Source organism: Phalaenopsis equestris, unplaced genomic scaffold (genome assembly GCF_001263595.1).
Source record: "Phalaenopsis equestris unplaced genomic scaffold, ASM126359v1 Scaffold000002, whole genome shotgun sequence".
In the NCBI taxonomy this organism is placed as follows: Eukaryota; Viridiplantae; Streptophyta; class Magnoliopsida; order Asparagales; family Orchidaceae; genus Phalaenopsis; species Phalaenopsis equestris.
In genome coordinates this window covers 70,285,998-70,301,737 of record NW_018164444.1, presented here as the reverse complement: position 1 = coordinate 70,301,737, position 15,740 = coordinate 70,285,998, and the positions used below count along the sequence as shown (strand labels likewise).

At 32.6% G+C, this 15,740-nt stretch overlaps 1 protein-coding gene across 1 annotated transcript; it reads right to left on the bottom strand.

The window, feature by feature from the left end:
• Window positions 1–294: 294 nt before the first annotated feature.
• LOC110019925 lies at window positions 295–14,103 on the bottom strand. Its single transcript, XM_020717805.1, has 12 exons — window positions 13,655–14,103; window positions 11,409–11,525; window positions 11,132–11,318; window positions 10,463–10,617; window positions 9,944–10,118; window positions 9,749–9,810; window positions 3,360–3,441; window positions 2,720–2,777; window positions 2,502–2,629; window positions 2,323–2,415; window positions 1,908–1,978; window positions 295–870 (listed from the first exon to the last, which is right to left on the bottom strand). Exons 1-12 carry the CDS (start codon window positions 14,101–14,103, stop codon window positions 744–746), a joined length of 1,704 nt encoding a protein of 567 aa, XP_020573464.1. The 3' UTR covers window positions 295–743.
• Between the last annotated feature and the right edge of the window lie 1,637 nt (window positions 14,104–15,740).

The following is a 15,740-nucleotide window of genomic DNA, read 5'->3' as shown; positions in this document are numbered from 1 at the left end:
ATGACAATTAAACATTATTATATAAATAAGTATAAAAAAGAGAATTTATATACCTATCATACAATTATTATACATTAACATGTTTAACAATTAAAATTTGATATTTACTTACATAACACCCAATTCATCTAGCTCACATCATTAATACCATATTTACTCGTTTTTATACATATGCTATGAAGTGCTTATATCATTACACCAAAATTTAGATACTAGAAATGTAAATACATAAGCATTAAGTGTAATCTATGCAAATTCCCCATAAATTTTAGGCCCCCAAGTATCTAAAGACAATAATTCAATGACATCTATGTAAATCCCCCATCTAATAAATATGATATTAACAAAACAGACCATTGAAGCATAAATAAAGTAGATCAACATGTAGAAAACACTACCTGCACATCATAAATCCAACTTCCTCCCCTTTCGGCATCATTGCATGTTTTTGTATTACATAATTTGATATTTTATAGCAGAGGCTATATCAACAACAAAAGGTATTTCTTCAGCTCCTGCAGAAATTCATTCGATCTGTACAGCTCTTCAAATATCTTACCAACTCACTGTTTGAGTTTCCTTTCTGAATACTCCCATACTTTCCCTTGAGTTTCATCTCTTTCCTCAAGGGTAAAAACCTTAAAACAAACATTTGCATTTACAGGAGATAAGACCACAGCATTTACAAGGGCAAATACAGAAATTACGTGTGAGAGTGAACAAGAAAGATTCTGGGATTTCTATCAACTGTTACTCTGAAGCAGCATTAATGGCTGTGCTCCATCATCAACTTGAAGATTTCGTAGTTTCTGAAGAGATCGGTATTGAAGTCGAACACTCTCTCCGCTGTCGAGAATCTTGAGGAGATACCTGCAGTCAATTTTAGTTTGAGGCAAACATTACTTTTCACGAACACATCTATCTAAGAGGGTTATCCAGTCTATTTTTGGGGGCATTTTGCATGCATATCATCCAATTCCCATGTGTTTACATATGTAACATCTAAACTTTGCTTTTTTATATTTATACCACCCAAATCTTTTATATCACATAAAAAAGTACTGCCATTTTAACTTTAAAAAGTGAAATACAACTTTTCATGCATGGGTAAGATGTCAATTATGAAAAAATTGAAGTTTAGGTATTAGATATGTAAATACATAGAAATTGAGTGATATGTATGCAAATATTCCACATTTTTTAGGGAACAAAATGGATCAGGATGGTTAGAAAACTACAATTATAATGGCTATTATTGAATCAAATAATATGGTGATACAACAGTGCCTATATATATGTAAGAGAAGGAAGAAATAAAGAAAAATACAATAAAAGAAAACATCCTCAATAATAAGATTATATTACAATAATAAAAACTATAGTTTCCTACTATAATATTAGACGTGACAGCTCAAACTCTCAATCATCAAGATTTTTTCCACTTTGGCCTAAAGTCCTCACAGTTTTGCCCACTAGTGTAACTTCCCAAGAGTTCACCCATCTCAGAAATGCTCCGGCACGAGCTCGATTAACTTCGGAGTTTATAATGACATGTCAACCATTACACCAAAAGGTGTCTTGATGTTTACGAGTTCAATTTCATTTTATTTAATGGTGTTTAATATTAGACACTTAAGATAATATTAGTATGGCTGACAATGAAATGCATGGGTCTCAATGCCTTAGGATTTTCTTTGACATGAGTGCCATACAAAATTTGATTGATTCAATTTGTATTGCACACATCTCAAAGTAAATAATGAATTTGAAAGCCATACTGATAAAAAATTGAGCATAACCATGGTTGTTAACACTTCAAGTCTACTTTGATGTTCCACACACCTATATTGTAAGTTTCAACAACTCCAAATGATAAGTAATAAAGATGTAGACCAATGAAAGCTTACCACCCATTCAAGCACAGTGAAGTAATAACCGCTTCCCTTCCAACAAACTTATCAGGTGTTCTCCTGTTGCCCTGCATATGTAATTATTGTTAGTAAGTTTTTCTTTTTTGCCCCATTCAAAATTATTGTATTCTGGCAATAGTTTTGAAGGAGAAGCTCAATATTTTATTTCATTTTAGAGATAATTACATACAGACCACCCGAAACATTGATATTTACATTTTAACCACGTAGGTGATTTTTTTAACTACCGAACCGATATATTTACATGTGCCACAATCAAACTATCGAGAATTTGATAAAAATGAAAAATATGGGTTGGGGTTTTACCATGAATTTTGATATTTGAGTGAGAATTTGAAAATTGGATGACAGAGGGTGGTTGATTTGTAAATAGCAAGTTTCTTCATTTTACCTTAATAAGAACTTTCTCGTTAACTGCAAAAGGAAACTGAACGCCTTTTAAATGCCTGGCAGAATGACCATCAATATCGATCTCACCATTTTCCTGAATAAAAGGACAAAAAAAAAGGAAAAAGATTAAAAAACTAATCAATATTATAATTAAAACTGTATCTGTGAAAAAATGTCAACCTTTCCTGGTTTCTTTGTTGGATGGTCCATGTGTTCACCCCCTTCCTTCCTACGTTTTCTGAGAGAGGTATTATGAAATAATCTTCTTTCATCTTCACTTCTCACCGCTACTGCTGCTGCTCTAAGAGCTGTCAAGATTATATTACTTTCACAAATTATTTACAAACTTGGAAAGGGGGGGAAAGCTAAAAAAAAAACACACAAAAAAAAGCAAGTACCATAATTAGGAATCAAGGACCCAGAATCAATTTCTGCATTGCAAATAGTGCATCTTGCCTGAATATTATAAAAGATGATAAATGATAATAAATGTATGATAAAATTGTTCCTACGTGGAAAACATGAGGCGATTGATATAAATATTATGTATTTTATCTGAACAATTATCTAGGCAGAATCTTAGCTCAATAGCTAAGTGAACCACTACAAAACAAAAAAGGAAATATATGCCTTCAATAAGAAACAAATTCTAAATCAGAGACTCTCTTTTGAAACTGCCTAGGCGTCCCTCCATGGCAAAATATAGACCTACGAGTTCCTTATGATTTATTTGTAACGTATTTGATGAAAAAAAAATTAGTTTTTGAATATTAATATAAATGAAAATTCTCAATCCCAGAAGACAAAAAACCTGTTTGTAAAATCCAAATTTTAATAGAAATTTACCTTTCATTTCATGCGCTTCCAGGGCCTTCTGAATTCCCATTTAAAATTGACAGATTATAAAAATTAAATAGTAAAAATATTAATACTTTCTGGTTTATAATAACAATTGCAGTTTTAATTTAAAGGCATTAGGACAAAAATATCAATTGGCAGAGAGCCAGTTCAAGCGAAAATTAAAGAATATGGAAGTACCATCTCCAAGACTTTCTTCAGCATGTGGCCACCAAATGAATGCCCACAAGAAACAACTACAGCATCTTCAAGGAACGCCCCGCTGCAAGAACAGAATGACATGAAACAGATCTACGAGGATAATAAAGTGCTACAGCAGCAGAATGGCTTGAAATGACAAGATAAATTTCAACAAAATTTGATTGTCGCGCCATGCTAATAATACAAAACGAAACATATTTCATCAAGGAATATATAATATTAAACACAAGCAACCGTGCCTTGTGTCAGAACTATAATTCCAAGCCATGCCAGAACCGGCCAACAAAAGAAAAGTGGCAAGACCAATTTCTCAAGATATAAAAATAAATAAATAAATAACATAAAGGAAGATTTACATGCATACCACTCAAGTTATATGTGTATACATATCTAACACCTGAACTTCAATTTTTACATACATACCACCTTACCTATCCATTAAAAGGTGCATCTCACTTTTTAAAATTTAAAATGGTGGTATTTTTTATTTGACATGAAAGATTTTGCTGGCATAAATATAAAACTATTTTCTTGTAGCAGTGACAGATTATTCGTTGGTTTATACTCTCTGCTCTGAAACTTCACAATTTTATAAAACTTTAGTAGTGTATTTCTATTTTTTTTTTTTTTTTACTAACGTTGCATCTAAGAGTCTCTGTTTTGTGGTTTTAAATCTTGAGAAAATATGAGCTCAAGTCTTCATGTGCCTCCAAGTATTGTGCTATTACTATGAACAACAATGTTCTCTGCTTACTTCGCGAGAGGTGCATAGTTATGAGAGACAATTTTACAAGTGTCCAAGAAACATATCAAAGAACTGTAACTTCGTTAGGTGGGTGAATCAGTTTGATGATGCCACCTACGATAATGTTCAAGCCTAGAGAGTTTTGTTAGAGGAGAGGTTATATCGTAAAATTAATGGTTTGTATTTTAAACTCAATCGTATGATAATATTAATAGTTAATTTAATAGTTTTATTTTTTATTTTGATTATTGTATTACTTACTATGTAGGGAGGTATCAATTTTTAATATGTAATATTAAAATTGGATATTTGTTTTCAAGTATGAAATTTGTAACCAGGACTGATTTTGTTATAAACAACACGATATTAAAAAGGTGGAAAGGTTTTTTTTATAAACAACTACAGTACAACTACTGCATAAAACAAATAGACACACAACTTCCCCATATCAGTCTCTGCTCGAAGACTTTCTAGCACGGTTGTTGCGCAACAACTTTTAAATAAGTTGCAGCTACCCCAAACAGACTCTAAATCTTTCTAGTGACCTAGTGATAAAATTTATGCATTTTTTTTTTGATGATATCCGATGAACATACCGTTGATACATTTAGGGTCAAATGTACTCTAGTGCTAAAATGAATGTGAATGTATTTTTGAAGGAATAAGAGAAATTGCATTATTCATAGGAAATAAATAAAAAAGAATTTGAATAGGGTTTCGAAAATTAATAACACCCGAAAGTATTCTATTAATGAGATCCATCATTGTTAGGAAAATTTCCCGAAGATATTGAAGTATATTAGTGATCTAGTCACATCTAAGACATGTCTATTTTTCATTTAAGCATCTTTTTTTATTGAGATGTGTGTCAACATAGAAGCTTTAGTGAATATTTCCTTGACGTAGGAGATAACTTTCTACAAGTGATTCAAAGTATTCTTTGACATTGTCATTTTCAAGACTTGAATTTTGGATCAAAATTGAGTGTAAATTATGATAATAAATGTTTAAAAAAAAGTTCCACTTTGAATTTTCATCTCAACAAGAAAGTCTAAGTGAGATGACTATAATCATTGATGAAGAAAATAATTCATCTACCCCTATAGAAAATTTTATGCTAAATGGCCTTTACACATCATTATGAACTAAAAACAAAATTTGAGAAGGTTTATAGGTTTGGTTAAGATAGAAACTAAGGGTGTGTTTAATGAAATAAAAAATTTCACTCTAGAAGTCTTTCAAAGTTTTGTTGGCGAGTAAAGAAGTAATTATTTTGATAAAATTTGGGTAACTTGCATGATAGTGAAGTCAAATATCATTATCATTATTTGTAGTATGTTCGAAATTTGAAATGGGGATTGTGGTGGATGCAGGCCTATTTTAAGCACGCAACTTACTAAAGGGATTATACATAATGTTCTGAACACATCTCAGCACTAAATGGAAAGCTATTATACATATATTAGTAATTTGCGGTAGATAAAAGGTTGCACACAAGATGAGATTAATATAGATGGAAAAGTTTAGGAAAAGTTTAGCCACTAATTCAAAAGTTTTTAAATAATATTCAAGTATTACAAAAGTGCTGATACTTGTAGACTTTTATTTTCCCACAAAACTAGGTGAGGCCAGCAAACATTTACCATAATCCAGCATCATTTGACGTGAAGCACAACAATGACCTGCTGGCTAATGTGAAAGCATCATATGAGACTCTTTTTGATTGCATCAAAGGAACTCAATTGAGAAATAAATAATTATAAAAGTAACCTTATAAGCATTTTTCTTAACTCAAGAAAGGACATGCTACCCGCTCAAAATGCCATAAATTCATTTTATACTTATCAAGCATTTTTCTTAACTCAAGAAAGGACTTGCTACCAGCTCAAAATGCCATAAATTCATTTTATACTTATCAAGTCATTCAGAAATTAAATTCAATGGTAGGAAAAGTGCCTAAGAAAATTATGTAAATTCAAGAAAATATGTATAACCATTCAAACTTTCTTTTAGACTATAGAACCTGTGAAATAATTATTTGAGCCTTCTTCTCCTATATTAAAATACTAAAAATGATAAATCCAACAACAATAATAATAATTTGGGTATTAAAATACGTCTTAAAATATGGATTGCATCAAAATCAACTCAAAGTTATAGGTTCTCTCATGATGTGAGCTTCAATCCACTTAAGTAGGTCAGCATAAAACCAATAAGCCCATAAAGGTTAAGTCTATGAGACCCATTCTTAAGCATTTCTCATCTCGAAGTCCTAAACCCAACTTAAGGGTTTTCTTTGTTCTCAAGTTTCTTTTGCTTGTGCAACCTTCTAATATACGTAAGCACCGTCAACTAAGCTAGCACAAGGCAAACAAACTCATCATGTCAACCTAATTAATTAGGCCACCTTACATGATAAACTCATAAGGCCATTATTGAGCTTACCTCATCCTCGAGCTTACAGGCCCTACTTATGAACTTTTCAACAAAATTAAGCCTTAACTTGAATAATCAGGCTTAACAAAAAGCCAATATACCAATTAAATCAAAACGTGGGCCGTGAAATGGATGTAAGATCCATCTCTAATGATCTAGCTTGCACAAAAATAAGTCCAACAATAAAAAAAAATTCATCAAATCTCATGTGCCATAGATATACTTTGCGCCAAGTAGAATCTCGAGGACGATAGTCATATTATGTCTGAGCTTTTGCTGGTTATGTGTAGACCTTTAAACTATAATTGTCATGTTATGAACCTTTGAACTGCCTAGTAAAATTGGTACAACCAATCCATTGCTACTGACCAGGTTGATATCAAGCAGAAAAGCATAGATCTGACACATAATTCCACGCTGATTTGCTTGAGACATAAAGGAGGAAGTAACTCATTGTTTTTAACCAAGCTCTCTATTACGATTCAAAACCCTATGATATGATTATAAAGATTGTCAGTAAACATGAGATGACCGAATAATGGAATCTTGATCAGGTTTACTTTTGTTGGCTTTACAGTCCATATGACTCATGCGTTTCTCACATCTAATTTAATAATAACACATAATTTGTGAAATCATCAAATGATTTGCTAAGTACTTGCTCATAAGATAATCATTTTATAGCAAACATGAAAATAAATAGGCAAACCCGACAATTGTCACTATAAGATGAGCTCATTGACCAAGGCAATAAAACACAAGTGAAGACTTCAAATCTAACTTAATTTGTAATTGTATGTCTTCAGGATTCATTACGTATTGCTTAAGTTTGATTTACCATATTGATACAAAAGTGAGGGAACACAGTCTAAAACATAGCATTAATTATTTATAAGCACAAAAATAATATTTTAAAAAATTTTATTTATCTATAGATCAAGAAATACTTTACAAAATTTTAAAACCATTATATATGTTCTTGGACTTCACTTGGTAGCTATCAGACTTAGTTTCAAAGGGTTTTTAATGCACCGGTCAAATGTACATATGATTCTTGATTGTCTAAGTGACCCATCATAGCCATATAAGATTGGAGATCAAAGATATGATTCGATGTGGCATTGGTCATTGGAAACTAATGGTTGTTTAGCCATTGCGCAGATGTTATGGAGAAGATTTGGCGCAGCTTTAAGCCAGAAAATACTTTTTAGATACATACAAACAATTAACACTTATAAATCTGATCAATACAAAATTCATTAGAATTTGAGCTGACCATACATAAGATTAGAAACCATACATATAACATTCAATTGGTAAATTTTCTAGTTTTACTTTGACAACTTCTTGGAAGTTGTCTATAGGGATGTTGTAAGTAATTATGGACTTATAAATACCCCTTCCACTTCCAAAAGCTAATGGATCCATGAGCTCAATGCTATTATAGTAAATCATTTGGCAAAACTCTTTGAAAGAAAATTAAATATTGAAGATCAAGTGTTCCAAGGCTTTAATGAATATGATGTTGAGGAACATATCCTCACAATCTCTAGAAGGTTTTGTAAGTGATTTTCATTGTTTGCTTTCAACTTTGTACTTAGTGATTGGTTAATTCTTAGATGAATTTTTTTTATTAACCTACAAAATTAAGAGAATTTTTGTATAGGAAATTTCTAATTGCGTTGGAAATGAGGATAGCTGAGTCCTTGAGGATAGGTGTTTGAGTTTGCATTGTCACGGGGTTTACAAACTTTTTCACCCATTCACGGAATGAAAGAATTGATGAACATATAGCAACAAGATATAGGTAATGAAAATGCAAAGTCAGTGGTGGGTTTAGGTGAGAAAATTAGTAAATTGGGTGATCAAACTGCGTAAAACTATAGTGTCCCAGTTGCTTTAATTTACTGTTGATTTACTTATTTATTTAATTGTGCTTGATTATCAAATTGGTTAAATTGTGATGCACGTGATTGTGCTTTTGTATATAAACTTTATTTAATTGTGCTTAATTTACAAATTCTCTCACATTTGGCACCGATTATTTATTTCACCATAATTGCATTTGAATATTTAGTTTTGTACACTTGTATAACTACTGATGTTAGTGAAGCAATTGATTAGCTCAAGTAGTTGACTAAATTATTAACATCAAGTTTGATTATTATAACTTACATGGCTAAAATCTTAAACCAACATCGAAGTAAGAGTTGTGTGGTGTCATTTGTACGACTAAGATAAATGATGAATTGCATGCATATTCTGATATTTTTAAGCTTAGTAAATTATAGTGTGCCAAATAATAGCACACACTTAATATCAAGCTAAAAACATTTGCATGGCACATCTCCTACACCTATACAATTTAGTTCTGCATTTCGTTTATCATTTAATTGTTATATTTGTGCCTTCAGTTAATGTTTAGCTGCAATATATTATCCAACTTCCATTAAAAATAAATTTGCAAGGTTTATAATTGGTGGGCTTCGAAAAATTTTCAAATAACCTCATTGCACATCCAATTCAAAACCTCTACCATGTCTTATGGTCTGTTTGGGGCAGTTGTAGCTGTTTGAAGAAGTTGTTATTCAAAAAACTGTGGTGGCGATCACAAAATTTTTTTAAGAACAAGTCAGATCGCAACTTTCTAGCAGTCACCGCAAGTAGCCAGGTCTAGTGGGAAAATGCAGCTTTTAGCTGCAACCTTTTTAGAACGCAGTCAAAATGTGATTCTGCCAAACAAAATAGTATACAGTGTGGCACCGCACAGTCTACCCAAACACACCCTTTGTGTGTCCTTGACTATTAACCAACATTTCCCTAATCATTTCCCCACACAATTAAATTCTCAACCACAACATTTGGGCCAAAAAATGAGCCTAAGCAACTTACAAGAGTATTTTCCTAGAATCGGGAAAGATAATTATGGGATCTTGTGCCTAGAAGAAGCTTCAACCCTAGATCTAAATAATCAAAGAACATAATAAATCTAGTTAAAACAAATCCAATCTATATTAAAAAAATTACTCTATAGATTCTCATCTGATTGAAGTGGCTTGAAGAAGATGGTGACTTTTTCCGAGCAATCAAATCAAAGCTTTGATTTCTCTACGATTACCACCTTCACAAAGCATTTCATGCAAAATAAATGTAAATAAAAGTAAATAAAATTAAAAATAACACTTACGATAAAGGATCCGAAAGGACACTTCTTAATGAAGGCTCACATGCAACGCTATTCTGAACTTCCTATGAAAAAAAAATAATCAGACATATTAATGGCTGCCGGTGAGAAATCTTTAAAAATAAAGAAAAATATTCAAATTGAAAATAGCAATTTTTTTATGTCTTGAATCCTTGACAAACTTTGACATTTACTTACACATGCAATATCAGAAGGGTTGTACATGATATCTTCTTCTGCAGATAAGTCATCCATAAACTGGCTCACAGAAATGGGTTGGTAACCTTGTGGAATCACATGACCAGCTGCAGCTATTCGAGAACAGTCTAGGATAGCATTGGCTTGCGGCATTAGTCTAAATGTCAATGATGCCCTAAAATAACAAAGGAAACCTTCATCAGATGCTAAAAAAAATAGGGTCATTTACATCCATACCACTCAATTCTTGAGCATTTTCATATATGACACCTAAACTTTAATTTTACATTTATACCACCTAAATTTTTCATATCACATCAAAAATACCGCCATTTTAACTTTTAAAAAGTGGAATACACCTTCTCATGCATAGGCAAGAATGTAAAAATTTAAGTTTAGGTGTGAGATATGTAAATAAGTAAAAATTGAGTGGTATGTATGTAAATCTGCCAAATAAATATTCTGGAAACACAATATGAATGAGAAGCTCTGATAAAGCAGAACTAGAAGAATCCAAACCTTCCACCAGAGCTGTAGTCGGAAACAACTCTATAAGAACCTGCAGCACGAAGGCCAGCAGTAGCATAACTTAGTGCCTTTCCAGTGAGTAGCAACAAGTCTGAAGGAGTAGAACCTTTATCTGCTAGGTACCAATGGCCATTTGGGTCACAAACCTGTCAACATAATTAAATCGTTTAAACAATTAAAAGAAGCAAAATATTCATGAAAGCACCATGATTTTGCTTAAATACAATATAGCAGTAGCCACCAGTCCTCCTTGACCTTAAGAAAAGAATTATAAAAATGTACAACAACAACAACCTTCTACAGAGATGTGTGCATTACTATTAAAAAACCAATAGTTAGGGGACTAGCTCATATCAAAACAAAATAAAATCAAGGGAAATTTATATTCGTAGCACAGAATTTTTATGTATTTACATATCTCATTCCTTCTTACAAAAATAGCACATCAGTGCTTTAAATCTATGCATGAAAAGGTGAATTTAACTTTTAAAACTGATAATAGTGCTACTTTTGATGTGATATTAAAGATTTAGGTGCTACATGTGAAATATGAAAATTTAGGTGTGAGATATGTAACTACATAAGAATTCTGGGCAATGTATATAAATGCCCCTAAAATAAAATAAAATTACCAGAAGTTAGAAGACAGCGGTTTCATACCTGGATGCCAGGATGGTCAGAAGCAATGACTGTTAACAATCCTTTCTCGACTTCACTGACTAAAGATTTTCCTCCTAACGAACCCTTACAATTCAGTAAGGAGGGATGAGAATAGGTTGCTACCAACACTGATGAAGAGACCTCGTTGACAGGCAATGGTATATCATCAAGCAAATGGTTGAAAACACTGCCACAACTTATAAGTTAAGAAACAGGTAATAAAAGCAAAATAAACGCAATTAATCAAATTAACTCCAGTATAAAATAGCAATATTACTCGCTTCGCAGACGAAGATGTTTTGCTATTGAAGAAAGCGATGATCGAGCTACCCTGCTCAAACACCTAAAAGCATCACTCATGCAAGCAGGTGACAGGTCTCCATCTTCCAAGGCTCTAACATCCATTATAACCAAAATATCAGTATATTATAAACCTCACAAACAAAAGAGGATAAAATAAGCAAAATGGAAGTGGAAAGTAACCAAAATCTTGAGGTCAGGGATAACACTCATCAAGTAAAAACATTAGGGTTTACAAATATCCACATTAGAAGGTGCATATCTTCAATACCAGTTTATAAACATTCTTAATGAAATACCTAGTCAATATGGTCCAATTGGATTGATACCTTAGGTACAACTGTACAAGCCCTGAATAATACATGATAAAATAAAATAGCTAAGCATACACTTCTTTCAAGCATCTGCCAGAAAACATAACCAGTTAAAATCCTAGTTCTAAGATATATTGGTTATTTTATTTCACCTGACAATAACTAGGCAACAACATCTAGACTTAAAGTTGCAGAACAGATGATAAGTAATGCTTTACTCCCAAAAAACTATTCCAGAATGTTGGAATTTTTGGGCCTTGTGATACAAGCCAAAACGGAAAGCCACAAACCTAGGTGGATATGCAGCACAACCTTTTTTATTGAGCTGCCTTCTTGAGCCACAACACCCTTTTTTTTTTTAGATTTCTTCTATGACTGAGGCTTTTCCCAGATCAAAATTAAAGGAATAAAAAAATGAATTTGAAAATAATGGCACGTATGATGTGATTGTTACATATTAATTTAGATAATTATATTTAATTTGTGACAAGTACCATATGTAAGCTTAAATGTAATAACATGAAGTGATAAAAAGCTTTTAAATCCGTCTGAATTCAAATTCAAAATTATGTCAGGCCATCTGTGATTCAGATATTATGCCTATGTGTCACTGGCTACTTCAATGCACACTACTTTAGTATTTTAAGAAAAAAGATATGAGAAAGTGACAAAATGGATAACTTTTCTTTAAATAAACATTAATTCATGATTCTGGAAGAAATATCACTATCTTTTTTTTTTTTCATTCCAAGAACTCAGCTTACCGGAAGGGTAAAAAGATTATTTGCATAATATCTATTGATACAATGACACGGTCAAATGATGGCAATTACTGGCTTTAAATTGGAATCAAATTACAAATATATTATCAAATCATAAATGGTAACATCTTAATTGAAGTAAGGTGGAACAAAGATCGTAAGTACTGTGACAGTTACAGAAACTATTGCTGATGCAATGACAGTGATGATAGGCTGCAGTAAAAAGTTGATACTTTTTTCTTTGTAAATAAGTAAAAACCAAATCTATTTGAGTTGGCTATATCTTAATTAGAAGTTTGTTGCCCTTGGCATAGAGAATTAATTGAATTCCAAAGAACTTGAAACTGTTTCGGTAGAAAAGATTACAAAAAATACAGTAGGAATTTGTATGAGAATAAAATTCAAATTTATTAAACTCAATGGCATGCTTTCAATTCCCCGTAAAAATAGGTTAGTAGTGATTTTCCCGAGCAATAAATAGCAGCAGCAATGCTAACAAAATGAATACAGAAAAATTTAATTGAAATAACAAAAAAAAAAAAGCCATTTAAAAATAGAGTTGTTTTCACAAGAGATTGCTTGGAACAAGAAGGGTTTCTATTAGAAAAATAGAAGGAAATAAAACAGTGGATAATTTAAACTATGTGATCTTTAACAGATATTTCATTGTTGGCATATAAGGAATTCATCCTCTAGTTACTCACAGGGGAACAATAATTTAGCTGATATTGAAAAGAAGCTAGCGCAATTTTACTAGGAAAATGATTGCTAATGTGGCAAAGAAAACAATTCAGTATTTGTCACTCAGAAAAATTTAATGCAGTAAAGATTACACTTCTGGTGATGATTTAGAAACCTCAAATGTTATGAGTAGCCCAAAATAAGTAAGATATATAATAATCACAAAATAATATAAGTAGATCGAAATAAAAATATAGAATTACGAACCACAAGTAAGATTAAAATGAACAAAGAAAAAAATTCTGATTCTACTGATATCAAAAGATCTAATGAACTTAAAACATGCGAATGAAAAAGACGATGAAAAAAACAGAAAAAACAATATCAATTGTCATTCGCAAATTGAATTCACGCACTAAAACGTGCAGAATTGGTGAAGCTGGAACAACTTCCTCGCGTAGTATTACCTTCCAGCGCGATAAGTGTAGAACCCACGCCCCGACTTCCCCCAGTTCCCACCTCCCCCACCGCTCCCACATTGCGCTCGAGCCTTGAAAAACATCCGCGCTGACTCCAGCGCGCACCGCATCACCACTTCGTCCTCATTCCCCAGCTCGATCACGACCGCGTTGTGCCTCGTCAGTGACCGCCATAAGGCCTCCACAGCCCTAAGATAAGTGCCACTCGGAGCCCCTTCGTAAGGCATGAAATCAAACAGCCGCACCCTCCCCACCTGTACAATCGGCTCGGGATGGTGATCAGGCGGCAGGCACGATGGCAACGGCTGTGTGGGCGGAAGGAGGAAGTTGAAAGAGAGGGACGAAGGAAGTTGGGATGGGGCGCCGGCGACCGAGGCGGCTGCTGCCGGGGAGGATGTAGAAGAGGGAGGAGGGGTGGAAAGGGGAGCAGGGGCCATTGGAGTTGACATCTGCTAACCGAGAAAGTTCATATGTCAAAATCGGGAAGGGTTTAGAGCTTCGGTGGGGTGAATCCATTCCCACCCCCAGGCATCTCGCTGCGGAGTGGAAGCACTGCTCGTGCGTAGGGTTCTACAAGAAAACACTCTTCTTTGGTTTAATTTTATATTTTCTATATAGGTATTAATATATATATATATATATATTACTATTACTTTGCATTTTAGACCCACTAGAATTTTTTATGATATGAAGCTGTTTTTTTTTTTTATATATAATTTGGATTTGTTAATGTTCAGAGATTGTAAAAAGATGTAATTTCTTTTTTAAAAAATATATACTTAATGAGTTAATGGTTGCCTTGGTTGTTCATCATAGACCTCCTTCGATGCCCACCTTTCATTGTCTTTGACATTCCAACGTCGGACCCCACCGAGCAACACTAATATCCATTATTTGTTAATACCCATTATCTTACGATGTTGTTATTCATCTGACATCATCATTCATCACTGATTGGCACGAACAACCAATGCCTTATATTGCATTTCTACCTTTTCTTGAGAGAAAAAAAGCAAACATTAAATTCAACCTAATTAGCAAAATCATTTCAATTGGGTCATGTCATGTCTTATGTGCTACAATCTACTTATTTGTGTGTGTCAAATTTTCACATAACACTCAGAAAATAAACCCATCCATGAAAAACCTCCTCAAATATTCTTAGACATAACAATTTTAAAAATGGAATGCCACTTTTTAACTTATAACATCCCCATCTATATCATCATCACTTTGAACAATAGACCCGGGATATCTAAAATATTCACTTCTTTTATTAACTTGATCACCCATTGTTTTAACATCGCCACTAAAAAAGATCTACAATTACTAAATTATGCCAACTCTAGTATACATATAAATTATGTAATATGAATGTACATTTCTAGCTATCTATGACTAGAAAAGAAGGGATTCAAGGTTCAATATTTCAATTAGAATTAAATTAGAACCGAAAGACATAATAAATATTAATATTATTCTAATTTAATTTAAATGATATAATAATAATAGACTAATATTCTTATTAATTCAATATATAACATTTTAATTTAAGATGCTTAAATATTTTAATTGTGATTCCAAATTTAAATTTTGAGATACAACCTCTTTTTAAGCTTCAATCATTTTTTTTATTTCTAGAGCCATAAAACAGAAAAAAAAAATCATTATTGATTATTATTAAAAATGACATACATCAAAAAGCTATTTACAGAATTAGGCATCCTCTTTCTTTCTTTTTTTTTTTTAAATTTGACTTAAATATCAAAATTCACAATAAAATCTCAGCCTACATTATTAATTTTTACCAAACACCCATTGATTCAATCAATTGTGTAACTAAACCGATTTAAAGGTCTGTTTGGGGCAGCTTGTGCGTTTTAAGATAAGCAGTTTATCCTAAAACGTGGCCCGCGGCTCGACCTGCGTTTAGTGTAAAATACTCAAACGTGGCAGACAGAGTTTTCAAAGACGCGCAAACAAAATGATTAGACGACGTTTTTAAAAATACGGTCGCACTTATAAGCCGGCCCAAACGGCCATTGGTTGTTGAAAAATTTGAACTAGGCGCTAC

What these genes read in the sequence shown, in the direction of transcription:
- LOC110019925 (XM_020717805.1), bottom strand. Translation starts at nt 14,103, where the DNA reads ATGGCCCCTGCTCCCCTTTCCACCCCTCCTCCCTCTTCTACATCCTCC. An exon ending in GTCCTTGATTCCTAATTATG is followed by an intron (nt 2,630 to 2,719) that starts GTACTTGCTTTT and finishes TAATCTTGACAG; the next exon opens with CTCTTAGAGCAGCAGCAGTA. An exon ending in TCACTGTGCTTGAATGGGTG is followed by an intron (nt 871 to 1,907) that starts GTAAGCTTTCAT and finishes AATTGACTGCAG; the next exon opens with GTATCTCCTCAAGATTCTCG.